Source organism: Pleurodeles waltl, chromosome 3_1 (genome assembly GCF_031143425.1).
Source record: "Pleurodeles waltl isolate 20211129_DDA chromosome 3_1, aPleWal1.hap1.20221129, whole genome shotgun sequence".
Lineage (NCBI taxonomy): Eukaryota > Metazoa > Chordata > Amphibia > Caudata > Salamandridae > Pleurodeles > Pleurodeles waltl.
The window spans coordinates 577,137,857-577,164,975 of NC_090440.1; the positions used below are offsets into that span (position 1 = coordinate 577,137,857).

Below are 27,119 nucleotides of genomic sequence, written 5' to 3' on the forward strand. Positions count from 1 at the left end.
ATTATTGGGTTGCCCTAGTGCATTGTGCCAATAGTATACAAGCACCATTAAGTTGTGCCTGCATTTGTACATGTCTACCCTCACTGTCAACGTGTACCATAATGGGCTCTACCGGCAAACCTGGCCTAATCCATGTCAGTGCTCCTCTGAAATATGAGGAAAAGCCAGTGGCATGGGCTTGACCCTTCCAATGTCATAAGCCAGGAAGTTCCTTTCCCGCCACACATGTCTCCAGTGGGAACACAATAGACACCCCCTGCACTTTAGGTAAGTCAATATTTTATGCCACTTGCCCATGAAGCTCATGCCTCTACCATTTTAAGCAGCAAATGTATACTTAAATATAGCCATCAAGGGTACTGTGATCTAATCGGTGTCCTTTTGCCAAATATGGGGCCTCTATTTGCCAGGGAATAATCAAGTACACAAAGCATACTATGTGTGCTATGTGCAAAGTGAGCAAGCATCTTATAGTAAATGCCATCTCCCATCTTCTACGTCAGAAATACAAAGGATATCAGTCCAAACCAAACATTTGTAATACACAAAGAAGAAAAAAGAACATTTGCATAAATACAGTAGAGTATCAGTTGTGGGAGTCATGAGGGTGCGTGGCCTAGAGAAAGTTCCTGATCTGGCCTCCCCTCCCATCTATCACAGAGTCAAAGGGGGGACCCGGCCCAAGAAACTACAGCAGTGACACCTGCCATTATTTTAATGCAATTCAAAAAGTATTGAGATATTTAGCAATCACTTCCACCTGCCCAATTTCCCTCTGCTATCACATCAAGCTTATACATACTACGAGCAGTTACAAGTAACCCGCTAGAAATGGTGTAGCATGTGGAGGCAGCTGTGTTCCTCACAATGTAATTTCAGAGGCTGGACTATTTGAGTTCGCTTTAGAGTTCTGGCTGCTGGGGTTCCTCTGAGACAGGATCCCAAATGAATGTGCTGTCACCAATGCTCTTTCTGTGCACCTGATCCTTAGTCGGTCCCTGGCTGCCGGCTCTATCTTGGCATTTTTGTCATTGGAGCTTTAGGGAAGAGGACCTACTTGAATTAGTGGAATCTTTTCCAGTCCGATGTTTTTCTAGCAAGTCCTAAGCACCTGCAGGAGGCTCAAAGAGCACTGTGCAGTTGCCCACTATGATTCTGATCTGGGCAGGAAAGAGAATTGCATGTTGCAGGTCTGCCTCACTTAATGATTTTGTGACCTCCAAAAAGTTTCCCTTCCGTATTGCACTTCCAAAGTGTAGTCAGGATAGATGGCCATTGTGGCATTTTCAACCAGGAAGTCGCCGACAATACTTGAGTGCTGCAGATTTAAGTCTCTGTCTCCGTAATTAAGTAAGTATGCCACAACCGGGCTCAACTGCGTTACCCGGCTGCGGGGGTCTCACAGGCACCCAGTGTGCCTTTTGCAAAGCAAACAAAGAAGACAGCCCTTGGGGTGCCACTTCACTTGCCAGCCACCTTTCAGGAATGGCCACCATTTCAGAGCCCTCCATTTTCTAAGGTAACTCCACCACTCTGATGTTATACCTGCACCTGCGCCCTTCTGCAAGTCTGTCAAGCACGTCCACGCAGGCTGTGAGCTCCTTCACCTGAACTTGTAGTATCACCATGGGCGGGTGGACATTACCAATAGTGTCTTCATGTTTGACCCAAGAGGCCAATTTGCAATGTTTGTCCATCAGCACTCGCAGGCCTAAAGGCCGCTTTGTCTATTTTAAACTCCAGGCTCTTTCGGGATTTGTTAATGGCATCCAGTACCTGACTCAGGCTTATCAAAGAGTCACCCCCCTTACTACCGTTGCACATGTGGAATTCTCCCTGCAATCCTCCTGGTTCCACTGGGGGATCCTTCACCCACTTGGAACTTCAAGCTAGCCACAAGAAGTCTTCCAGGGCATCAGGATGGGGAGTCCCTCAGAGGTTTAAGACCTCACCCTTTTCCTCTCGAGCCACTTTTGCCAACTGAATCCCCGGCCTCTCCAAGGGTGCAACCACATTGTGCAGTACTTAGCAAGACCCTTCTGAATTGACAGGCTTGTAGCTGCTGAAGCCCAGCTCATAGGTATTCCAATTCTGGGAGCTTCTTGTGGGGCATATTTCTCACATATGTGCTCAGGTGCTGGAGTACACAGTCTGCCACGTCGTTCCAGCATGCTAGAGCATCAAACCATGAGGCCCCCTTGCTCGTGCTTCTCTCTGACCCACTCATTGGTCAGTCTCCCCAGTGAAGAGTATCCAGTCCGATGCTCCTCCAGCAGGTCCCTCCAATGCAGCACTGGCTACTGTTCCTTTTCTCCTCATCCCTGGAGTCACTCAATGCAGAGAGTCGGGGGGCGGTGAGCAAGAGTATGTCAACATTGACGTCTGCAGCCTCATGGCAGCCACTTTTCTGGCTGCAAATGCTGTGATGCCTCCATGCCCTACGTGCCCAAGAAGTGTGGGTCAGTTAATGGGTTTGCCAGGCTCCCAAGTCCCACCCGTTCACAGCAGGGGTCATCCCTGATCAGTGGTCTGTGTGTCTGTTTCATGGATGCCAATGCCTGTCGCAGTCCATGCCTGCTGGGACAGAGGAAAATGGCCATGGAGTCTGCTGCGTAGGTCCTGCGGCCCGCTTTGTATGCTCGACTCCTTATGCCTCCATAGTCAGAGCACTGCAGGGGAAGCAGTAAACAATGTTGGTTCATTATAATGCAGAATAAAAGTCAGGGAGAGTGGAACGCCTTAATTCTTAATTTTTACTTACAGGAAATACATTCCTCTGCGCAGCCAGTTTTATTCCAAAAATAATACACAAATCTGGTACTACCATTGGTTATTCTGGGATCCCATCCAGCACGTGTTGGCACTAACCAAATACACAATGAGCAGTCACTATCTGAGTTGTCATCATCACTAATCAATGAGTGTCTTACAGTAGTCCAAAACGTTATAGTTTCATACACATATTTAATGGGAAAATTCAGCCTCCAAAAGTTGTGTATAGTTTGGCCACATCATTTCCATTGATATCCAAATAAATACCTGGTTAAATCATTAAATGACATACTTCTGTTGGGAAACCTCACGTAATACTTTCCTTCTCTTCAGGCTTGACTATGTGGGGAACCTTAGCTTTGATCAGCCTGTCACCTTAATCATAAACCTCCAAACATTTAAGGACAAAACTACACAGGTAGTTTGAAACCAAATGACGAGAGGCATGTCGAAGGAACTCCACTGACAGCTCACGAAGTCCCACATAAAATTTTAATTCTGATATATTAGCCAGAGTATTCAAATACCTAAGGCTTCTCATACCACTGTTTAGATAAAAAAAATGCACACCATCTCAATAACTCAGATCTTTATATTTGACTCTTGTTAAAGTCCCCAAAATTCACTAAAGATTCTGGCTGTTGACTTTTTGGTTATGAGCTCCCTACACAGAGGCCATGAGATGAACTCTACCACACAATCTTCAGAATTAAAGACCTCTACACTTATATTTTCATTCGTATATCAAACCTGATTTCCCACTGCTGCACCTATCCCTCTATCACTACTGTGCTACATGCCTTCATGTCGGTAACTGCATGAGTGCATTACAAATAACCGGCAAATAAATACATACATTTACAAATGAATGAATTACTGATATATACCGGTTAAACCATAGATGCATCATGCTTTAACTTGTACAAGGTAGTCTAGAAGGTTGATGGTGAATTATTGTCATAATTAAAATCAATCCTCTGCTTGACCTACACTACACTCTAGCTGGCAGTATTTGGAACTGTGGTAAGTGGACCAGTTCAAGAATAGGATTCTGGGGTTTAAAGGCAATTGGTCTCCTGCTCCTTGGCTCCTGCTGGTAAATATACACCGGCAGAAGTCCATCAAAACTAAAACATTTCCATTGGCTATTACTCAGTATATTCGCCTGCTACTCTCAACTCCTTCCAAGTGAAGATATCAGAAGTTCAGACTGAAGCATGGATTTGTAGTTCTCAAACAGAGGTAAATACGTGTTCAAGCTCTCTTTCATGATTCGTGTTCCCTATTGCTGTTAAAAAAGCGAACTTCCAAACAGTATTTTTTGCAGGAGCTGATGAGGCTCCTGTCAATTATGTTTTTGCATAGATGCTACTTCCAAAATTTGCCCTGAATTGTCACACCTGGTGCATTTCCATGGTTCTCTAAACTTAAAGTTAAAGGGCTTATCTGGAAAGTAACAACAATTAAAGATGGTTTTACAAGTCTAAAGTTTGAATATCTGAAGAACGTATTGTCCCTACTTAGAAACGCTGCAAGGGAAAACTAGCACATATACTTCAACTGGTTTACGCTTGCATTTGGAGTATGTTATGGGTTTTTAGGAATTTCCGAAGAACTCCTTCAATTTAATGGAAATTTAAGATTTTTGCAGATTGCCATCACTACTCCAAAGAGTAATGATTAAAGTTAATTGAAATGAAAAAAGTGTATGTCTTTGTTTAAATGTTGGGGTTGTTACAACTCCAGTATCACCATAATAATGCATTTATTCCTGGCCTTGGCATGACCAAACCTGCAAGGGTATTCAGGTGGGCAACAGCAAGCAAATATTTGTGGGATTGTTGGTGTTCACCAGCATTTCTTGTGTACCAGTCCAGGATTGCTCTAAAAACCCATACCAGTGAGAAATTTTAGACACATATGTAACTGTACTAGAGGAATTTCCATGTAGAGTAGATCCAATCTACAATAGTAAAATCTTAGCCTTCATGAGGTTTGTTGGACTTTTGCTTATGCAGGGTCATCCCCAGTCTTTTTGCCTCCTGCCTCCTATTTTTTTCTGACCTGTTGCTGTTGGCTTTTGAACTCTGAGCACTTTCCCACTGCTAACCAGTGCTAAAGTGCATATGCTCTCCGTGTAAATTGTATGTAATTGGTTTATCCATGATTGGCCTATTTGATTTACTAGTAAGTCCCTAGTAAGGTGCACTAGAGGTGCCAGGGCCTGTAAATCAAATGTTACTAGTGGGCCTGCAGCACTGGTTGTGCCACCCACATAAGTAGCTCTGTAATCATGTCTCAGACCTGCCACTGCAGTGTCTGTGTGTGTATTTTTACACTGTAGATTCGACTTGGCAAGTGTACCCACTTGCCAGGCCTAAACCTTCCCTTTTCTTACATGTAAGGCACCCCTAAGGTAGGCCCTAGGTAGCCCCAAGGGCAGGGTGCAGTGTATGGATAAGGTAGGACATATAGTAATGTGGTTTATATGTCCTGACAGTGAAATACTGCCAATTTCGTTTTTCACTGTTGCAAAGCCTGTCTCTCTCATAGGATAATATGGGGGCTACCTTTAAATATGATTAAAGTGTAGATTCCCCTAGAGAGTAGATGGACATGTGGAGTTTGGGGTCCCTGAACTCACAATTTAAAAATACATCTTTTAGTAAAGTTGATTTTAAGATTGTGCGTTTGAAAATGCCACTTTTAGAAAGTGAGCATTTTCTTGCTTAAACCATTCTGTGACTCTGCCTTGTTTGTGGATTCCCTGTCTGGGTCAGTTTGACAGTTGGTTGTTTTTCACCTCACACCAGACAGTGACACAAAGGGAGCTGGGGTGTAACCTGCATTTCCTGATTAGCCATCTCTGCTAGGAGGGAGGGGTGGAGTGGTCACTCTCATCTGAAAGGACTGTGCCTGCCTCTGACAATGCCGGCTCCAACCCCCTGCTGTGTGTCTGATGCCTTGCCTGGGCAAGGCAGGATTTCACAAGTAGGTGTGAGTCCCCTTTGAAGAAAGGTGACTTCAAAGACTAAAATGGGTATAAGAAGGGCACCCAAATCTACAGACTGGAGAAACACTTCTGGAACCAAGAGGAACCTCTGCCTGGAGAAGAGCTGAATAGCTGAGGAAGAAGAGCTGCCCTGCCTGTGACTGTGCTTTGTGGAGCTATCCTGCAGTTGCTGCTTCTGCCAGAGTAAGAGGGCAAAGACTGGACTTTGTGTGCCTTCCATCTTGAGAAGAAATCTCCAAGGGCTTGATCTAGAGCTTGCCTCCTGTTGTTTGAAGTCTCAGGGACAGCAAAGACTTCTCTCTGCCAGGACATGGAGTCTCTGGAGAGACTACTACTCTGCCCTGTGGTGCCCATCCAGTTCCTGGGACCCTGAAAGGAGAAGCTGGCAGCCTAAAGACAAGAAAATCCACGCACAGAGCGCCGTGCGGGGAAAAGATTGACGCAAATCCGATCTGCGGCTGAAAAAACGACGCGCCGCCGGCTCCGCAGCTGAGAAACGACGCTCGCAGGAAACGCGACCGAAAAATCGACACACGGAGCAGGAGAAACGACGCGCACCATCGCTGACGGAGGCTGGGAGATCGCAACCTGCGCGGCGGGCTTTTCAAATCATCGTGCGGCTGGATTTTTGACTCAAGTACCGCCGTGCGGAGTTTTTTTTTACGCACACCCGCCCGTGCGGGGTTATTTTTGACGCACACCAGGTACATTTTCACTCTAGCAGCGCTAGTGTGTTTTTTAAAACTACTTAAAGACTCTTTTTGATTTTTCATTAATAACTTGACTTGTGTATGGTGGATTTTTGTCGTTTTGGTCTTGTTTTGTTTAGATAAATATTTCCTATTTTTCTAAACTGGTGTTGTGTCATTTTGTAGTGTTTTCATTAAGTTACTGTGTGTGTTGGTACAAATACTTTACACCTAGCACTCTGAAGTTAAGCCTACTGCTCTGCCAAGCTACCAAGAGGGTAAGCAGAGGTTAGCTGAGGGTGATTCTCTTTTACCCTGACTAGAGTGAGGGTCTTTGCTTGAACAGGGGGTAACCTGACTGTCAACCAAAGACCCCATTTTTAACATTGGTGATCAGCGGACGGGATTTGGACTTGTATTTGTACTTGACATATAGTGATTAAGTGTACACTACTGTTTGAGTTCAGACCACTACGTGACCACATACTACTTGTTTGGTGATCTTTTGCTTTTTCTCTTAAGGACTCCTTTTTGTTTTACTTCCATGATTTTGCTGATCCCTTGACTGATTCTTTTTACTTCATTGGGAACTTATTTTCTGCCTTTGGAACTTTGCACTTGTGACCATCATGTCTCAATCTGGAGATGCAACAGCTGGAGCTGTGTTTGAAATAGAGAAACTGAAGGAGTACTCAGTTGCTCAATTGAAACAGTTCCTTAAAGATCTTGACTGTCCCACTGAGAGCTCCACCAGGGAGGGGGAGCTGCAAAAGGCACAGAGGGCCTGGGTGACAATCAAGAAGGCTGGAGGGCACACAGAGGAGGAGAATGTGGGTGGGGAAGTGCAGAGGATAACACAGTGGTGTAGTGGAGGTACCTGTTACGCCTGGGGGGAGGGTCCCCTGGAGGGGTAGCAGGGTGTCATCCAAGGGTCTGACTCCTGAAGAGTTACAGGACAGACAGGCAGAGAGGGCTCGCCGGTTCAAGGAGTTGAGGATGCAAAGGGAGAAGGAGTTGGAAGAAAGGAGGAGGGACTTAGAGATCAAAAAGAGGATTTGGGCTTATGAGCTCAAAATGAAGGAGCTGGAAGTCATGAGGGCTGAATCCAGCTGGAATGGTGGCAGCAACAATTTTATATCTAGTGCTGCTGAAGAAGTGCACATGCCCAGAGATGTGGTGCCCTACTTGAAGGAGGGAGTTAACACACACCAGGAGGTTCAGGGGTATGAGGTAGCTCCAGTGATGTACAGGGTCCCTGAGGTGGATTGGTGAACTGGCATGGGGAGTCATATTCCTACTGGTGGGAGGGACACTCTACTGACTCTAGGTGAGAGTGACAAGGAGAGGGGTTCCCCCCAGGTAGAAGTCCTGGTTATGGAGTGTGAAGACATCCCAGAAGAGTGTGGGTTGAGTGTCAGGGACAGTCAGGTACTGTCTCACCAGTCTCAGGAGGGTGATGTGGGGTGCTTTTCCAAAGCAGAGTCACTGGATGGTTGGGTGAAGGGTACTTTGGTTAATTCATGTGAGGGGCTGAGTGATGTAATTGCTGGAGAGCATATGTCTAGTCCTTATTTTCCAGAGCTATGCCAACACCAGGTGGAGTGTGAGTTCTCTGACCCCAGGGAGCTTGCAATGGAGGCAGACTTCTGGGTGAGTACCAGAGAGTCTGAAGAGGCATTTGGGGGTGCTCCTGAGAGGAGTGGTCTAGGTAGTTCCCAACCAGGTGAGGTAGGGAAGGATTGTAGTGTCCCAGGTAGGTCCCAGTGTAGTGGGATGGGTGAGGGACCCCATGTCCAGTCTCAGAGGAGAGGGAATGGGGATGGGTTGAGGCCCAAGGTGCCCGAGATCCGGTCCCAGGTCCTGGAGGGTTCCATGAAGGAACACCAGGAGGGGAGCCTAGCCTGTACCATAGGGCCATCTGTTGAGGGAGACCCCACAGTGTCAGGAGAACTTGGGGGGGCGGCTGTAGCCAGCGTCCCACCAGTTCTGGTGTCTGGCAGTACCACTCCTAGTGAGGGGGTGCAGAAGTCCAGACAGAGGGTTGAGAGGGGGTTGCAGACCCAGTGGAGAACCTGGAGGGTCAGGGGTCAGCTCTGAGAGCAGAGCTCCCCATGAATGACCTTAGTGAGACCATTTCTGGGTTGGGGGGAATCCAGACTTTGTCAGATGGACAGAGGTCAGGAGACCTGCGCCAGCCAGACTCTTGTGTGGCCCTTCGGGACAGTGTGTCCCTTGAGGGGGGTAGTGTGCCCCCCTGGAAGTCCTGGTGTGCCAGGCAATGGTTCAACCGCAGGGTGGTGACTCTGGGTTGAATGATCAGGTTCAGGGGGTAAACTCTGACCTGATGGGGGGTAAGTGTGCTCCCAAGGAAGTCCTGGTGCGCCAGGCAGTGGTTCAACCGCAGGGTGGTGACCCTGGGTTGGATGACCAGGTTCAGAGGGTAAACTCTGACCTGGTGGGGGGTAGGTATGCCCCCCAGGAAGTCCTGGGTTACCAGGCAGTGGTCCAGTCTGTGGGTACAGTCCCTGGACTGGAGGATCAGGTGCAGGGGGTAAACCCTGACCTGAAGGGGTGGGCGGTTTGCCTAATCACCCCCCCCTGGTGTGATTTCAAGGGGTACTCTCCCTGAGGGGGGGGGGTGCAGAACTCTGAGAGTAGGGACAGGGGAGAAAGAGCCTCGCCCCTGGCCCCAGTGCAATCTAAGGGTACAGACCCTGGATTGGAAGGCCAGGTTCAGGGTGTCCCCCCTGACCTGGAGGAAGGGGCTACTGCTAACAGTGCCCATCCCATGTTGTCTTCTGAGGGGGCCACTCCTAGTTGGGGGGTGCAGGACCCCAGAAGGGAGGGCAGGGGGAGGGAAGCCTCATCCCTGGCCCTGGTCCAACCTGAAGGTACAGACCCCAGGTTGGCGGACCAGTTGCAGGTTAACAGCCCTGCACTGGTGGAAGAATTGTGCAGGACTGCTTCTACAAGCACCCTGACAGTTTTTGACTCTGGGGGTGCCACTTCTGCAGGGAGGGTACAGAGCCCCAGAGGGGAGGACCAGGGTCAGGTTGTCATCCCTGACCTGGTGGAAGAGAGAGTGGTCAAAGGGTGCCAGGCACCTGGGGCTACCGCCCCCCACTCTCCGCAGTCACAGTGGTTGGAGAGGCCTGAGGTCGGTCTCTCATCCCTGACAGTTGTCCGGGGCCACCGTGGCTTGCTGTCCTGGTGGACAGAGTTGCCCCTGGGGGGGGACGAGAGTCACACCCCGGGGGTGGAGTGGGCAACACCACTGTGTTGGCCCTGGTGGTACTATCTGCCCATTGCAATACATCTGTGAGCAAAGTAAAGTTAGGTGCTGCACAGATGGTGTCTGTAGATGTGGAGAAGGGTTCCCCATGGGTTAGCTTAGTGGGCCCTGAGAGTATGGACAGAGGGATCCAACTGGAGTCAGGAAGGCATAGAACTGGAACATGCCCCTGCTGTTGTGGGCCTGGGTCCTTGTTCTATCGCCCCAATCAGGGAAGTACATCAAGGTATTGATTGTTCTCCCCTGGCTTTAGGCTGGTAGGGGGTCGTGTTGGACTTTTGCTTATGCAGGGTCATCCCCAGTCTTTTTGCCTCCTGCCTCCTATTTGTTTCTGACCTGTTGCTGTTGGCTTTTGAACTCTGAGCACTTTCCCACTGCTAACCAGTGCTAAAGTGCATATGCTCTCCGTGTAAATTGTATGTAATTGGTTTATCCATGATTGGCCTATTTGATTTACTAGTAAGTCCCTAGTGAGGTGCACTAGAGGTGCCAGGGCCTGTAAATCAAATGTTACTAGTGGGCCTGCAGCACTGGTTGTGCCACCCACATAAGTAGCTCTGTAATCATGTCTCAGACCTGCCACTGCAGTGTCTGTGTGTGTATTTTTACACTGTAGATTCGACTTGGCAAGTGTACCCACTTGCCAGGCCTAAACCTTCCCTTTTCTTACATGTAAGGCACCCCTAAGGTAGGCCCTAGGTAGCCCCAAGGGCAGGGTGCAGTGTATGGATAAGGTAGGCCATATAGTAATGTGGTTTATATATCCTGACAGTGAAATACTTCCAATTTCGTTTTTCACTGTTGCAAAGCCTGTCTCTCTCATAGGATAATATGGGGGCTACCTTTAAATATGATTAAAGTGTAGATTCCCCTAGAGAGTAGATGGACATGTGGAGTTTGGGGTCCCTGAACTCACAATTTAAAAATACATCTTTTAGTAAAGTTGATTTTAAGATTGTGCGTTTGAAAATGCCACTTTTAGAAAGTGAGCATTTTCTTGCTTAAACCATTCTGTGACTCTGCCTTGTTTGTGGATTCCCTGTCTGGGTCAGTTTGACAGTTGGTTGTTTTTCACCTCACACCAGACAGTGACACAAAGGGAGCTGGGGTGTAACCTGCATTTCCTGATTAGCCATCTCTGCTAGGAGGGAGGGGTGGAGTGGTCACTCTCATCTGAAAGGACTGTGCCTGCCTCTGACAATGCCGGCTCCAACCCCCTGCTGTGTGTCTGATGCCTTGCCTGGGCAAGGCAGGATTTAACAAGTAGGTGTGAGTCCCCTTTGAAGAAAGGTGACTTCAAAGACTAAAATGGGTATAAGAAGGGCACCCAAATCTACAGACTGGAGAAACACTTCTGGAACCAAGAGGAACCTCTGCCTGGAGAAGAGCTGATTAGCTGAGGAAGAAGAGCTGCCCTGCCTGTGACTGTGCTTTGTGGAGCTATCCTGCAGTTGCTGCTTCTGCCAGAGTAATAGGGCAAAGACTGGACTTTGTGTGCCTTCCATCTTGAGAAGAAATCTCCAAGGGCTTGATCTAGAGCTTGCCTCCTGTTGTTTGAAGTCTCAGGGACAGCAAAGACTTCTCTCTGCCAGCACCTGGAGTCTCTGGAGAGACTCCTACTCTGCCCTGTGGTGCCCATCCAGTTCCTGGGACCCTGAAAGGAGAAGCTGGCAGCCTAAAGACAAGAAAATCCACGCACAGAGCGCCGTGCGGGGAAAAGATTGACGCAAATCCGATCTGCAGCTGAGAAACGACGCTCGCAGGAAACGTGACCGAAAAATCGACGCACGGAGCAGGAGAAACGACGCGCAGCATCGCTGACGGAGGCTGGGAGATCGCAACCTGCGCGGCGGGATTTTCGAATCATCGTGCAGCTGGATTTTTGACTCAAGTACCGCCGTGCGGAGTTTTTTTTGACGCACACCCGCCCGTGCGGGGTTATTTTTGACGCACACCAGGTACATTTTCACTCTAGCAGCGCTAGTGTGTTTTTTAAAACTACTTAAAGACTCTTTTTGATTTTTCATTAATAACTTGACTTGTGTATGGTGGATTTTTGTCGTTTTGGTCTTGTTTTGTTTAGATAAATATTTCCTATTTTTCTAAACTGGTGTTGTGTCATTTTGTAGTGTTTTCATTAAGTTACTGTGTGTGTTGGTACAAATACTTTACACCTAGCACTCTGAAGTTAAGCCTACTGCTCTGCCAAGCTACCAAGGGGGTAAGCAGAGGTTAGCTGAGGGTGATTCTCTTTTACCCTGACTAGAGTGAGGGTCTTTGCTTGAACAGGGGGTAACCTGACTGTCAACCAAAGACCCCATTTCTAACAAGGTTGCTCTCGTAAATGGAGATCTTTGTGCATCTAAGGTGCACATAGATGTGCAATAACTTTGTGTCTGGGACCCTGTTTGTTGCTGGCATGTACCGCATCCAGCAACATGTTTGCTTGCTATGTTGATTGACAGGATAGAAATGTCTTTTGCCTGGTAAACAGTTGTGTTTCCATGCCCTGAGTGCGTGATTGCATGCAAAACTGGTATCCTGACTTATTGGTGGCCCTGTTGTCATGCTAACCTATAAAGACGCTTATGACTGTCCCTGACAATGTGAGGTCCCTCACAGTAAACAGTGAACCAATTTCCGTCTTGAGTATTCCATAGCAGTGGTGGCAATATATCATGTTTTGTGAGTCTTTAGTGTGTCCAGACTTTTTTATGAGGTTATGACCTATGGACCACTTTCATGTAACATTCCGCTTATTTGTGAAACCCAGAACCTTGTCTGTGTATGTCTGAGTACTGAAGCTAGTGGGATCCATTTTGGATACCAATGTTTGTAGCATGATACAAGATGTGGGGGGAGGACAGCTGCTCAGACAGGTGTAGCCCAGTGTTAATTGCAGGGTGGAGACCAGTGAGGAGGTTGGAAGCAAGGCTACATTTGAGAAACTTGTTATCAAGGAGCTGTTTGGTCTGAGCACTATCATTTGGTAGTTGCTAGGGGTGAGGGAAGGGGATGCAGTTTTTTTGTTTAATAACTGGCCGTTTGTCTTTCACTGATTTCTGCTTCAGGAAGGACAATTCCAGGCGGGCAGAAAATTCCCACTTTATTGTGCCCATGATAAAGTTATTTTATGTTAATTTGTAGAGTACCCTGCCACCCGGGAGCGTATCTTAGCACTGAGCAGATGTGAGTCTAGCCAACCCTAGGGAATAGCGAGACTACTTGAAAAGCCAGGTTATCAGCTTTTTGCAGAATACAAGAAGTGAGGATGAGGCTCTTGTGTGTAAGGGCAGATCGTTCTATGCTGTAGAACAATGTGGTGTTCGTCCGTCATGTTGACGATGACCAAGGACATCATGTTGAGGAGGTTGACTGGGTACGGTGTATCCGGCTGTGGCTGATCAGTCCAATGCCTGCTCGGAGAGCTCTGCCGCACGTCGGGCACAAGTGGTCTGCTGGGTTGGTTGGCAAAGAGTTGGCTATAAATTTGCACAGCTCATGCTTCTTCTGCACCTCTGCAATCCTGTTCTACTTGAAGAAGGTAGCGCCTTTGCTGATACAGCTTCACCAGGAGGCGTGGTCTTGTGCTAGGATTTCCGAGGAGTCAATGCCAAAGCTCTTCAGAGAGACTTTCAGTGTGTCCTTGAAGCGTTTTTTCTGCCGACCTTGTGTGCGTCTGGCTTCCGCCAATTCACCATAGAGCAGTCTCTTGGGGAGGCGTATGGCTGACATACGTACAAGGTGGCCTGCCCATCTGACTTGGGCTCTCCTCAACAAGGTGTAGATACTTGGCAGACCAGCTTGAGAGAGGACATCTGTGTCTGGAACTTTGTCCTGCCAGGTAATTTTTCAGCAGCCTTCTTAAGCAGTTCATGTGGAAGGGATTCAGCTTTTTAGCATGGCGCTCGTACACAGTCCATGTCTGACAGGCATACAGTAGTGTGGGCAGTATGACTGCTTTGTAGACAGTTGGACAAGGCCTCTCCCACACTAACTCCCACAACCGTCCAAATGCAGAGCTTGCCTTGACGATGCATGTGTCTACCTCATCATCAATGCTCACAGATCTAGAGAGTGAGCTGCCGTGGTATGTAAACTTGTCAACAGTCTTCAGGATTTCTCCTTCAGTGGGGATAGTTGGTTCCGTATACGTCTTCTGCGGTGCGGGCTGATGCAAGACCTCAGTCTTCTTGGTACTAATTGTGAGGCCGAAATTTCTGCAGGCAGTGGAAAAATGATTCATGCTCTGCTGCATCTGGACCTCTGTGGCAGAGTTGAGTGCGCAGTCATCTGCGAACAGGAAATCGTGCACAGAGTCCTCTTCAACCTTGGTCTTGGCCTGTAGCCTCCGCAGGTTGAAGAGCCTCCGATGTAGGAGAAGGCTTGACCACAAGATATGGTTTCCATATGCTTTGGAGATGTACAAGTAGTAATCCAGATGAGTGAAGGTGTCAGGAAGGTTTGTGAAAGATTATGCCATTGTTGAGGTATTGAGGTGTTACGCCTTCAAAGTGTGGTGAGGAGTTTGAAGTGTGCTTGTTTGTGTATGGGAAGCCAGTGTAGTTCCTTCAGGTGTGGTGAATTATGAGCTCAGTGTGGAAGGTGAGAGTGATTCTTGGTGGTTTGAATCCTTCTGGTGGTTTTGTGAAGCATAGAGGTGTTCCCAAAGTCCAGCTTGTGAGATCAGGGCATGTGTGATGGTTTTCCATGTGCTGATTGGGAGCCATTTGAAAAACCTTCCTCAGCGTCTTCAGAATATGGATGCATGTACATTAAAATGGGACTGCAGTCACCCCACACTGTTCTGGCTGCCAGTCCTTAAAGGACTGCTGTGTAACCAGGGCTGGTCTCTGCCTGACAGACAGTCTCCCATGTGATGTTATATCACCTGAAGCCAACATTTTCTGCTGATGGGGCTAAATGTCTTCCTAAAATGCTTAGAAGCCTGCTGGCTTGCTGAGAGAGGGAAGCACTGTGCCTGGTCCTGCAAGAAGAAAGATTGTCTAGGAGGGGACACCCCTGTGTTCCCAGAGATGTAATGCCCATAAAAAGATGATAACCCCAGAAAAGTGAGCTATGGGACCCATGTGGTGAAAAGGCCCCCTGTCTCTCTGTGCAGTTCATCAAGCGAGCTGCACCAACTTTGTGCCAGACACTTGTCACTCATCAGTCAGCCATGGGTTTGATCATCTGGTGCTACCACTGCCACCAACGCTCTGAGTCACCGTTGAGCGGAGTGTCCAGTCTGCCTTGGGGATACCAGCACCCAAAGATATCACTGAAAGACAATTTAACCTGGAGACCATAATTACAACTGCACCTGCCACAGCCAGCCAAGAGGTCTACTGCTGCTAACCCAGAAGCTGCAGCTGAAGGTCCGCATCTCCAAATTCATCTTGCAACTATGTACAGAAAGACTGGTGCTGCAGCCCCACAACAAAGAATCCACACTAAAAAAGGTTGTAGGGTGCGACTGCATCCACTGCATGCCCAGGGACTGTCAAAAGCAACTTGCAGGTAAGCTGTGGGGCTTAACCTCAGCCAGAGAAGGAGAGATGTGAAGGCATGAGGGCTGCGCTTATTAGAGACTGCTGTTTAGAGTCAAAGGAATGATAAACTGTGCACTGGGCTACATACTTAAATCACTGAGAACTTTTCAGCTAACTGCACCTGAACTAAATCCTGCCTAAACCTATAGAAGAGCTTAAATGGTAACAGCGAGAATCTTCATTTTATCTGAAAGGACAACTAAATAGAAATGAATGAACCATTCTGCAACCCTATAAGTCGCATCCATTGTATTGTGCACTACTTAGTTGTGCTGTAAGATTTTCATACAGAAAAACACTGGACTTGTTGTAAGACTCCCGCTGTAGTAACAAGACTGCTGGATTTCGGACAGCAGCACCACCGAGCATGGGGGACTGTGTCTGATTCCACACAGTGTGACAGCTGTTGGCCTAACCATTCCGGCTAGCTAGCAGCAACTCACCAGCACTAGAGGTAACAGTGATTTATGGCAGCCTATCACGGCACTCTATGACTCCTCAGGGAAGTTGTGGTGGAAAAGATAGTACCCCTTTCTCTCAGTTATACAAGTCTCATACATGTGAAACAAACAGAAGCAGGATTTTGGTTCAAAAGGTTTTACTGAAGCAATTGCGTTGTATGTAAAAAGGCATGAATTTTGATTATGAGGATAAAGAAACACAACGCGATTACAGCAGTGACCAGGAAAGTGAAACACAGGAAGAGTCCTGCCATACTGTCACAATAGCATGTCTAATATCCATACTTATACTACTAAGTTTCTAAATGAGAGCAAATAGCTGTGGTAGCCCTAATCCGCCTAACAAGTCCTGGGAAGGAAGTCCAATCCCCATACCTGTGTTCAGAGGTGAAGAAGAGGTCTGTTAGTCTGTTAGTCCTCCCACATAGACGAAGAGGAAGCGCAGAGTTTCAGCAGAAACTGTGACGATGTGCAGCATGAGATTTGCAGGCTGGCTGGAACGTCCCCTCTAAGATGGTGGGGGCAGCATGTTGTTTTATAATAAAACACCTTGTTGTTCTGAGAACTGCCCTGGCGTGACAACACTTATTTTTCTCTGCAGGGTAGACATTGCACTCTCTGGACCAGCAGTACCCAGTAAACTATCCTGTTTAGCCTTGGCATGAGCAGAGAATTAAAATGTTGTGCAAATAAATGAATAACGAATTCTGCATGGAAGGGCAACTGATAAAAATAAGACACTGTCACTAAAATGAAGCCTTGCTAAAATAATAGGAGGAATAAAATGACAAGTGCCTAGGTGAGGTCCACACTTAACACATTCTCAAGATAAAACAAGCTATTGAGTTATTTTATTCCAGGAAGATAGCAGAAGTAACAACCCTTTTCTGTTAAAGTTTGTGTTTACCAACTGTGTGATTCAGATCAGGTGCACTGGGTACCTATTGTTTAACGTTGTGACACGCTGAGACTTAAGTCAATCATAGGCAAGGAATGCATGGAGCTCTAACTTTCCCTGTTTGTATTTCACGTTTGCTAAGGATAAAACGCCTTGAAAGTGCTGATGAACTGCGGTTGTTGAGTCAAGTTTGCTTTTAGTAGACCATTTCCCGATACAATGGGGAGCTGAAATCTGGAGACCAAAAATGGGTCTTCCTGACTGTTCAGTCAATGCTGTACTTCTTTAATAAGTCTTGAGAAAATTATTTCACATTTGCAAGTGTTTTTCTTTCTACATTTCTTGCACTGGTTCCTACTCCGCAGTACTCCGCAGTATGCTGAACATACCTGACCACTCTTTAGTTAGGTAAAAATGACCTTGAAGCCACGTAATGCCTTGATCTCATTATTGGAAGGTCTGACCCGAAGGGATTCGAACATGTAACAGGAGACACGCAAGTTCTTTTATAAACGCGATACAGCAGAAGTTCAGACTCAAACTTTTTTAATTGCTTTTCTGAAGGTTAAATAATAATTCACCTTTCTAATTTCCTTGGGACCTAATTTGACAGTAATAAGATCCCAAAAATTAACCCCTGCACTGGAGCTCTAGAACCTTGGTGGTCTGAAAGGACTTTTATATTAGGTCAAGAAACAGATAACGGTTTCCCACATCTGCTTCTGCACTTAACCAAAGTTGCTGCCCTGCACTGTGAGAAATGGAGAGAGCAGAACAGCACAATATCTACTAAGGTATTGCACAATTTCTATCTCATACTCATTGGCGCCCTTCTGACTGCCTCATGTCATGTACACGCCCTTGCGTTATAGCATAAAGGACTGTGCGTGATGTCGAGCACAGTTTTGGTACTGGAAGGTTATACTTTTATTTTCACAAAACACTATGCTTTAACATAGTTTAAAACTTTACTAAATTTATATGTGCGCTCTAAGTTTTGTGCCAGAAAGTGAATCCCAATTCAACACTTTGCACTGGTTTGCTGCACTTTTGTAACACACACCTAGAGCAAATTCTTAGTAAATCTGGTCCCAATTCTTGATAGAAAATGCACATTTCCCTAGCAATCTTGAAGGAAATTCCAGATTTTACTCAGTGGAAAATATAATTCTGCCTTATACCTAATAATATGTTAGAGTTCCCATTGCATCCTTTGGCCCAGCTGCTGTTTTTATTATCTCAATCCGAAACAGTAACTAGGAGTTCCAATTAATTTGGATTTTTTGGACCCCAGGCATCGTTGCATCCAAATGTGTAAAGTGAGTTTGATTTATTTACATTTATTTTTCGTTGGCTCTACTTTTCGAGCTAATAACGAAAAATCTGGTTTGTTCATAACTGAGGAAAACATTCTAGAAAGGATATGAGCACAATACATGAAGTTGCGTGTATATTAAAATCAGGATATTGTTCCATGATAAGAAAATCCATATTAGCATTTGGAAGTATCCCTTGACTTTCCGAAATATTTTCCATTCATTCATTCGCACATCAACTTTAAAGTGATTAGGCTGCTGTCCTTGCGATACACATGGCACCTTTTTACATTTGACAGATTAATGTTTTTGGCTAGTAACAGCAACCTTACTATGTTTCATTTAGCAAGTAGGCTATAAAAGACAAATGTTATTATTCAGGAGCGACCAAAAAAAAAAAATCTAAAAGGAGTAGAATTGTGGTACAAATTTCAATTGACAGTGAATTTGTACAGAGTAGAAACAAACACAAAAGCACATGATGTTACACCAGAAGCATGTAGGGACTAGCATTATCCTCTATCTTACCCACTTTTAATTTACTCTTTGCACGCTTAGTCCACATGGTCATACATATACTAACTTCACAGTATGTTGTTTTTATACTTTATTTCACTTTCCACCAAGTCAGCTTCAGAGTGCCTAAAGAAATCAGTATCACAGTGGTATTGTCAAAAGGTGATAGTTTACTAGGATCATGACAGAAGATTTGATCTTTAGTTTAGATTTAATATTTAGATATGGATCACATTACTCTGGGCAAAGCATAAACCAAATAGATAAACTTGTAAACATATAGCTACTCCGCTTCCTTCTAGGATAATTATGGTCATTTTAGTAGACGACATGCTTTCTAAATCAACTATAACAAAATATGGTTCTTAGTTTTCCTCTTTTCACCTGAAAATATGAGAAACTGCAAATATTAAACATTGTAAAGGGTGAACCGTATTCTTTAAACCATTGTAGAAATAAATTATCCTAGACTCTTGGTTTAGGACAAGCGTTATAGGGCTGCACCAATGCATTCCAAAAATAGGCTTTGTATGTAAAAAGGCTTTGGGGCATTAAAATAACTATTTGTGTAGTTGACTATGGATCCTGGGACAAGTAAAACAAACCTCATCTTAAATTACAACTGCTCAGTCTGGTTATTTGAGGACCAATTTTGTTCCGTTTTTTAAACTGTTTTTCTTCTCTCCCCTTGAAGAACACCTGTAAATTGATATTTTGGTTACCTTCCAAATACGGGACCTCCAATGAGTTGAAGAACACCAAATGTTGTCTGAAGACTGCCAAAACCAATGGAATCTAAACCAAGATTCTTTGCCAGGTACTAAAGACAAAAAAAAACACAGTTGTCAAGAGTTCATTATATTGTGCGACTGGGCCCAGATTACCTAAATTTGCATCAGTAAAAGAAAGTTTTGCATTGACATTTGCAACTAGTGCAAAATAAAAATGTTCACACTGGTTAGTCTGTGGAAACATCATTTTTGCAATGGTAAGTTCATGTATTTTTTTTGCACTGGTTAACCAGTACAGACGTTAGTTGAACATAATCCCTTCACTGGTGCAAATGTATGTAACAGGCCATAGAGAATGTGTCACAAGCACCAAAATATGTATACAGAGTAGCAAGGTTCAACCTAATAAATGCTATTTCCAGCCAAAATAACTACTGCCATTTCATCTAGGTAAAGATATTATTTGAAAATGCATTTTGTTACGTCTTCACAAAGTCCTAAATAATTTGAAACTATACCTTGTGCTCAAGGACTCACAGAACCATGTGTGTACCAATCACCGTCACAATGCTGCATTGCAAAGATCCTCTATTTGAATCACGAAAGACTTGATTAAGGGCCAGATGTATTAAAGTCCCGGTTTGCATTTCTTAAATAGCGAATTTTAAGAAATCACTATTTGAGAAATGCAAAATAGAATATAAGAAAATAGCGAATTCCTAATAGCGATTTCTTAAAATTCGCAATTGCTATTGGGGAATCGCTATTAGGGAATGGGACTCCAGGTGCTAATGGTTTTGCATTTCCCAATTTGCAAATTCCTGCTAGGAATTCGCAATTTAGGTAATGCAAATCCATGGGTGCTGGGGGCCTAAGGCCCCATTTGATGCAATCCCACCCCCAAGACATAGTGCGCATGAAAAGCGCACATATGCCTTTGGGCATGTGTGCGCTACATGGCACTTTTAAAAATGCGTTTTTAAAACTGTACATGGTTACCACCTAATTGGATTTGGTTGTAATTGTATTTCCTAAATGCCCAGTTCGCATTTAGGAAATGCATGATACATGTGCTTTGGAAATCGCAAACAGGAATTTCCTATTTGCAATTTCCTATTTCGGGAATCGCAATTTGAGATTTGCTTTTCACAGTCGCAATTTTAGAGAATCGCAAAAAATTTCAATTCCCTAAAATTGCACTGCACTGCCCTTCATACATCCTGAAAGGCGATTTTGCATTCGCAAACGGTTGTGTTTACCGATCTGCACCGTTTGCGAATGCAACATCCTTTGATACATCTGGCCCTAAGAAACAAGTGGAGCAGTATCCCTAGTTGGGAAACCTCTCCGCACTGATCACAACAGAAACTTCTGAGTGTGGGAATAACAGGCTGAGTCGGTCTCACACAATCCTGCTTTCTCCATTTTGATTAGCTGAACAGTCCATCAAATCTGAAGTTCCTGAAGGCTCTGCTTTTCAATCGTATTGCTTAATCTGTATGTACAGCTTTGGGGGAACTGATTGGGTTTTTCTGTTTTAAAGTCCTACTGAAATCTGATCCTCAGTTTTTGGATAGTATTGAGTGGGTGGGGTGTGCCTACTGCCATCCATGATTGTTTGGATGAAAACCTTTTGAAGCTGAACAACGATAAAACTAAAATTCCTATTCTTGGGGGGGGGAGTCTACTCTGGTCCAACAGGCTTTGGCTCATATCTTAGACAGATGGTCACAACAGAGCAGAGTTGGGAGCAGTGGGGTGAGAAATAGGAATCAGATGCTAGTCTGTCAATCCCATTTGTTGAAGCTAAGTGGCCGGAGGCTGATGATGGGAGAAAGACCACTGATAAATAACATGTATGATACCACATAAAGCTATGATGTTTGGTTACTGAATAGGAGGAGTGCAACCTGCACCTGCCTGTTATGGTAAGGAGTTGTTGAACATACATCTGGCATTTGAGTGTGGATAAATGTTATTTCAGAACTAGTCTGTCTGCAGAGTGGAGCTATAAAGCTACTCTAGGGAAACAACATATACATAAAAGTAAGTTACAAATCCATTCTAAATAAGTAAAGCGGGAAACAGTTAATATTCATGGGGAAGACATCAGTCTTCTCTTTGTTGAAGGTATATTCAGATACTTCAGAATATTTTGAAATCACATCCAGAATACTCTCCGCTTCCTCTGTAAAGTTTAAAACACCAACGGCATAAGCAGCTACTTTCTGTGGGCCAGGGAGAAAAGGGATACCTTTGATGCTGCTTTAAGTCTTGATTAGTTAAATAGACATTATGAACAGAAGCGAGGAAATGGGTGCCTTGTTTTAAGGAAAATTTGTCTGAGTCATTGATGCAAACTGTTGCTTGTGGACTGTACTATACAGCAAACACCATCCTAATGAAATTCTCACCAAGGCCAAATTTCTGTAGTCAGCTAAAAAGGTTCAGGAAACTTTATTAAAGGCAGTTTCAGCATCCAAGGCTATTGCGGTTGATGGCGAGTGTAGAGATTTAGCCTTTTCCAGAGCATGGCACAATGTTCTAACTTGCCATCCAACCTTTAAGGAACCCTGTTTGTGTCAGATGAATCAGCTTATTTAATACTTTTTCTAATCTCATAGCTAACACTTTGGCATAGATCTTGAAATCGCTATTTATTACTGAAATCAGTTGATATTTCTTAATCTCAAAAGTACCTTTCCCCTCTTTAGGAATAACACTGTTGCAACAGCAACTGAGCCTTGGATTTTCCCAGTGTCTGAGAAATAAAGGAACGGGTTATGGGGCGGGGGAGGGTAAAAGTAGAGACTGAGCATATGTTTTGTAAAAATTACATTTGAAACTGTCCCAGCCTGGATCTTTGCCCAATTTTAAACTAGAAATATCTTTAAGGATTTCCTCCTGTTTTATACATATTTTTAGACTGGCTCTATAATCCGGTACTAGCATGGACACTGATAATTTATGTAAGAATGCCTCACAGGGATTAGCATCAATTACATTGTCTGGTGTGTATAAGGATTCACAGAACATATCTGTCAGTGAAGTGATGTATTCATCATTAGCATTTTTGATAGCAGGAATTACAGATTTATTTAATCCAAGTTTTAAATAGTTTGCTAGAAACTGTCCGGCTTTATTCTTTTTAACCATTGCTTCCACATTATTAACCTCAACCCACTTATGAGCTTTGATGCTCAAACGTTTATTATATTTATATTTAAGAGCTTTTAGATCGGGAAGAGACATGGAGCCCTTAGAGTGGTTTAATTTACAATCCACTGCTTTGATTTTGGTCTCTAAATCATTTGGGCTTAGGTTATCCTTCTTTTTTTGGGCTGACCTAAGGTTAATCATGTTTTAAGTAGCTTTGAGTGAGCCCCAGAATAAATCAGCAGGAGTCTCATTTATATTATTTTAATTTATGAAATGCATAATGTTTTTTAAATGGAGGAAGTCATAACTACATCCTCTATGCCCAAGGCATTCATTCTCCATTGTTTAGATTCTGGGGTAGGAGCACCAATTTGTAGTTCAAAAGAGATATGGACATGATCTGAGACCACAATCGGTTCTATCAGTAGGGACGCTGACTGTTGAAGAAGTTGGTCATCTATTAGAAGGTAATCGATCCTAGAGAAGGAATCTTGGGGATGTGAGTAAAAAGTGTATTCACTGCCCGTGGGGTTGTCAATTCTCCATATATCTGTAAAGATGTGTGTGATACAAAGATTTGTGAGCTGCGCACGTGATTGGTTGGGTCTGGATTTTACACGAGAGAAGCGATAAAATGTACAGCCTAGAAGGAAGTTGAAATCCCTTCCTAGAATTATACTGTTAGCTGAGGGACTTCAGAGATAGTTTTATTAAGAGAAGACCAGAACTAAGGATCATCTACATTGGGAGCATAGATCTTGATAATATAAATTCAATGCCCCCTTTTTTGGCTAAATTGATTACTCATCTACCCTCTTTGTCACAGTTATGGAAAGTAGCTGAAATTGAGATTTTCGGGATAAAGGTTACCTCTTCATTTTTCTTATGGTGTGCAGGTAAGTCAAAACTATCAGTTATCCAGTGATATTTTACTTTCCTTAAATGAGCATGATCTAATTTTGACTCCTACAGGAGTATAATGGTGCCCTGAGGCTTATGGCAATAATCAGCACTTTTCCTTAGCTTGAAAGGATGTTTAATAAGGGTACCCAGATATCAGGTGATTGAAAGATAGGTGAGGAAGAGAAAGGAAAAACACAAAAGATAACATGCAAAAACCCTCCCACCTCAACACAGAAAAGTACAAAGATTCAATAACCCACCCAACATTACTAGGAGGAGGCTTCCTAACCTTACAGCGATATCAGTTTTGGGGAAACAGACAACAGTTGTAGATGTAGGCTCTATAACAAATACCTGTAAAGCAGCTATAGGTCAATAAATAGATTCCATCTTAATCACAGGCTTAATGCCTGAGGGCCGGGGGTGGGGGGAGAATAGTAACACAGAACCTTCATAACAATGCAGAGGAGCAAAAACCAGATGGTGTTAATTCTCTGGTGGAATATGCAGGCACAGCGCCTAACTACCTCAGATAACATGGGAGAAAACACATTGGTGAAACATTCCATCAAAGCGTGATTATTCTATGATACTCATCTGCGAAAGTGCCCTGATCAGTTCACATACTGAGGGGAGCAAAATGAAGTACATTAATCCCCTGTTAGTCAGAAACAAGCAGTTTATGAGATCGGGTCAGAGCCATGTAAACTTGAAACAAAATCTCAGCTGGTATTACTCAATGGTCAATATCACAGTGTTTGATGTCCTGGAGAAACCTATGGAGGTCAGCAGGATCCGAAAAGAGTCTGGGTGTATCGTTAAAGATAATTTTAAAGCGGGAAGAACCCACAAAGAAGTGTTGCATGGAGCGAATCGTGAGTTGGTGCTTGAGGGCTATGAAACTCCTTCTGAGGATGATGGTTTCTTTTGCGTAGAATTGAGTGACATCATCAATTTTGCACCTCCCCAGGATATATACTGATGTCCCCAGTCCACAGACCGGCTCAGCTGCCCCTCTGCCCTTCCGGACTTTAGGACAGTTACCACTGCGGTTGCAAGAAAGGGGGAAACGTGAGGTAAAAACACAACGGAGACGTGAGGGTGGCACCCCCAGCGTGGGGTGTGCGGACCATCTGAGCACCTGAGTACCGCAAAGTACCCTAACCCCCCAACACTGCTGCCACAGGCCCACCTCTAGGCCCTTGCCAGGGCAGGCAGAGGGGGCTAGAAGCTGGAAATAAAAAACATGTGGAGACCGTGTGGAGGTCGTGAGGAGGGCATGAGGAGCAGCGTACCCGCCGCAGGACTATCCCCACCTTCCCTCTTCCCTTTTTATTTTTCTTGCACAAGTTTGCCAAGAAGCAACAAGGAAGTTGGGGACCAGACGTGGCCAATGCCAAGAAAAATGACAAAGACCAGCACCAGGCACTGGCATAGGAAAAGGACAACTTCAAGGAGACTGCAGTGAGTGAGGGCACAGGGCTTTAAAGGACTGGGTAGCCTTGGGCGTGGGAGAGCAGCCAGTATAACGAACATAGTCAATGCCATCTAGCGAGTGCACCGGACCCCTCGTGGTCCCGTGAGTGACCAGCAGCAGGAGGGGCCAGCGCATACACCACCACCTTGCTGGTAATTGCCCCAAGCACCCCATCCTCAATGCCGCACTCCCTGCAGGAATCCAACACCCCGTCCTCTCGCAGACAGCGCAATACAGCAAGATCAAGACAGACTGCAAGCCCACCTTGAACACTTCCCCAGTTCACCACAGATCACGCTCCCCTATCACCCAATTGAGCAATCCCTGCCGTGAGGGGTGAAAAAAATCACACTAATCACACTAACCACCCAAAACCCCCTCTCAGCTTTAAGAGCTATGCCCAAACGGTACAATGCCAACAGCATCACAAAAACCAGAGCTAGGCAAGTAAAAAGGAGCCCATGAAGTCCAATGGAACTAAACTCGAGGCTAAGAGCCCTAAAGAGGCGGAGGAAACAGAAGCAATTAAAATCGCAACAGATTATGTGGACGAACACGTGGAAGATATCTGACTCACTGTTTTTCTACGATGCTCGAAAATACCACCAGTCAGATATCGTAGGAAAACCCGCTCCTCCAGCTATGAATGACATAGAGTATCACATCAAGAGATACGACAAGGAACATCCCAGAGGATAAGCCCACACTCCCACATTGCCACCAGCTCTCAACCTGGGAGTCCTCAGTGGCTATATGCCCTCACCATGCTACAACAGGGCAAACAACTTAAATATAAACAACTTAAAACCAGCATAGGCAAGACATCAGGCGATACACCTACGCGCACTGCTCAAAACTACGACCGACTACAGCTAATTAAAGGGAAAGGCAAAACAAAAAGAATACACATATCTGGCAAGCGACTAAAGGGAGACAAGGGAGCCACGGGACCCACTTAAAAAACAGTCCTGGACTTTTTCTTTTACAAAAGCTCACAAACCAATCTCATTGCCAAACTACCCCCCACCACAGGGGTCAACTCGGGGGGGTCAACCCAACTCCCAGGAAAACGTTTATTCAAGGCAAAGCAACCGAACGGGGCCAGTGGCAGAATTGATCAATTCAGCCAAAGGAAGATTAAATCTTAGAATTATCATCGAATAGCATCATAGATGGCACGCCAGAGGTATTGATGATTAATTACGAAGACTTGTCCCGCGCTTCCAAGATTGACCCCACAAGTGACAGTCCCTGCGGATAAACAGAACAAAAGGCCACAGCAGTTTTCCTCCCTGCATTGCAATCAAGCAGCTCATCTGCTGAAAGAACAAATCTCAGTTGCATCGCAGAACAACTTGGTCAATTGCTGCCCCTACACGCTACACACATGCTGTGGATAACAGACAGGAGGACACTAAAACAAGAAGGTATAGCGACTTGTGTCGTTCCCTACATTTCCTGTCTCACAGTTTGAATCATGTGGATGCATCAGAAGCACAGGCGAAGTCAATAACTTCAATCTCAGCCACTCAAACTACAACAGAGCAGAGCAACCTATTGGCATCAATCAACTCAACACTGACTGCAGCAATAAGTGCACTTACCTGGCAATCAGATAAATTAGAAATGCAATTGGATCTGATATATGCACTAGCTAATGCCATTAACAGAATAGAAATGAAGCTCACAATTTTGGAACAAAAAGGTACATGTACTGACACCACAGCAACAGCATGTGCCTGCAATCAAATAGTGGATAATTATCTTCTCTACCCGATGTTCAGAAGTCGATGATAACCGAATGGAAGGAAGCTCTTAATACCTCAAACCCTACAAGGGCCTCACATTTAGATTCTGTGCAAATAAGACACTCCCACTGGCTGAACAGAAACACAAAGACCTTTGCGCGTATCCAGCCCTGTCCGTATTCGGGCAAAATAATCTGGCTACCACCACTAATAGTAGCAAACAGGTGTCTAATATGCCTGAGAACAATTCTGAATCCCAATCTATCTTACCTCAATGAGCTAAGGAAACGAAACCAAACAATACCAAATGATTCAATAAATAATAGAGGCCCAGCTCACTCAATAAAACTTTCAAACAGAGCAAGGAAAAGGCAAAAGAAAGAAAAAAAACAAAAAGATAAAAAGAGACATTACAGATAGCGCAAAGAATGTAACATATGGTGACAACTTCAGTTGCGCAAAATACTTATCCCATTTTCAAATGTGGGAAGACAGTCAACAAAATTCAAGAGATGATAAATTACCGGCAATCATTGGAAAAACAAAACAGGCTATCGACGCCCCAAGGCGGTGCCCCCAATAATGACAGCGC

The 27,119-nt window shown here is 44.9% G+C and overlaps 1 protein-coding gene across 2 annotated transcripts in view; it reads right to left on the reverse strand.

The window, feature by feature from the left end:
• The window catches only part of SLC22A18 (solute carrier family 22 member 18), a 757,096-nt gene that overhangs the window by 716,104 nt on the left and 13,873 nt on the right, over positions 1-27,119 (reverse strand). For both annotated transcript variants that reach the window (XM_069223018.1, XM_069223019.1), the window contains exon 3: positions 19,232-19,329. In XM_069223018.1, coding sequence (XP_069079119.1) covers positions 19,232-19,329 — 98 coding nt within the window. The remainder of the gene's footprint in view (positions 1-19,231; positions 19,330-27,119) is intronic.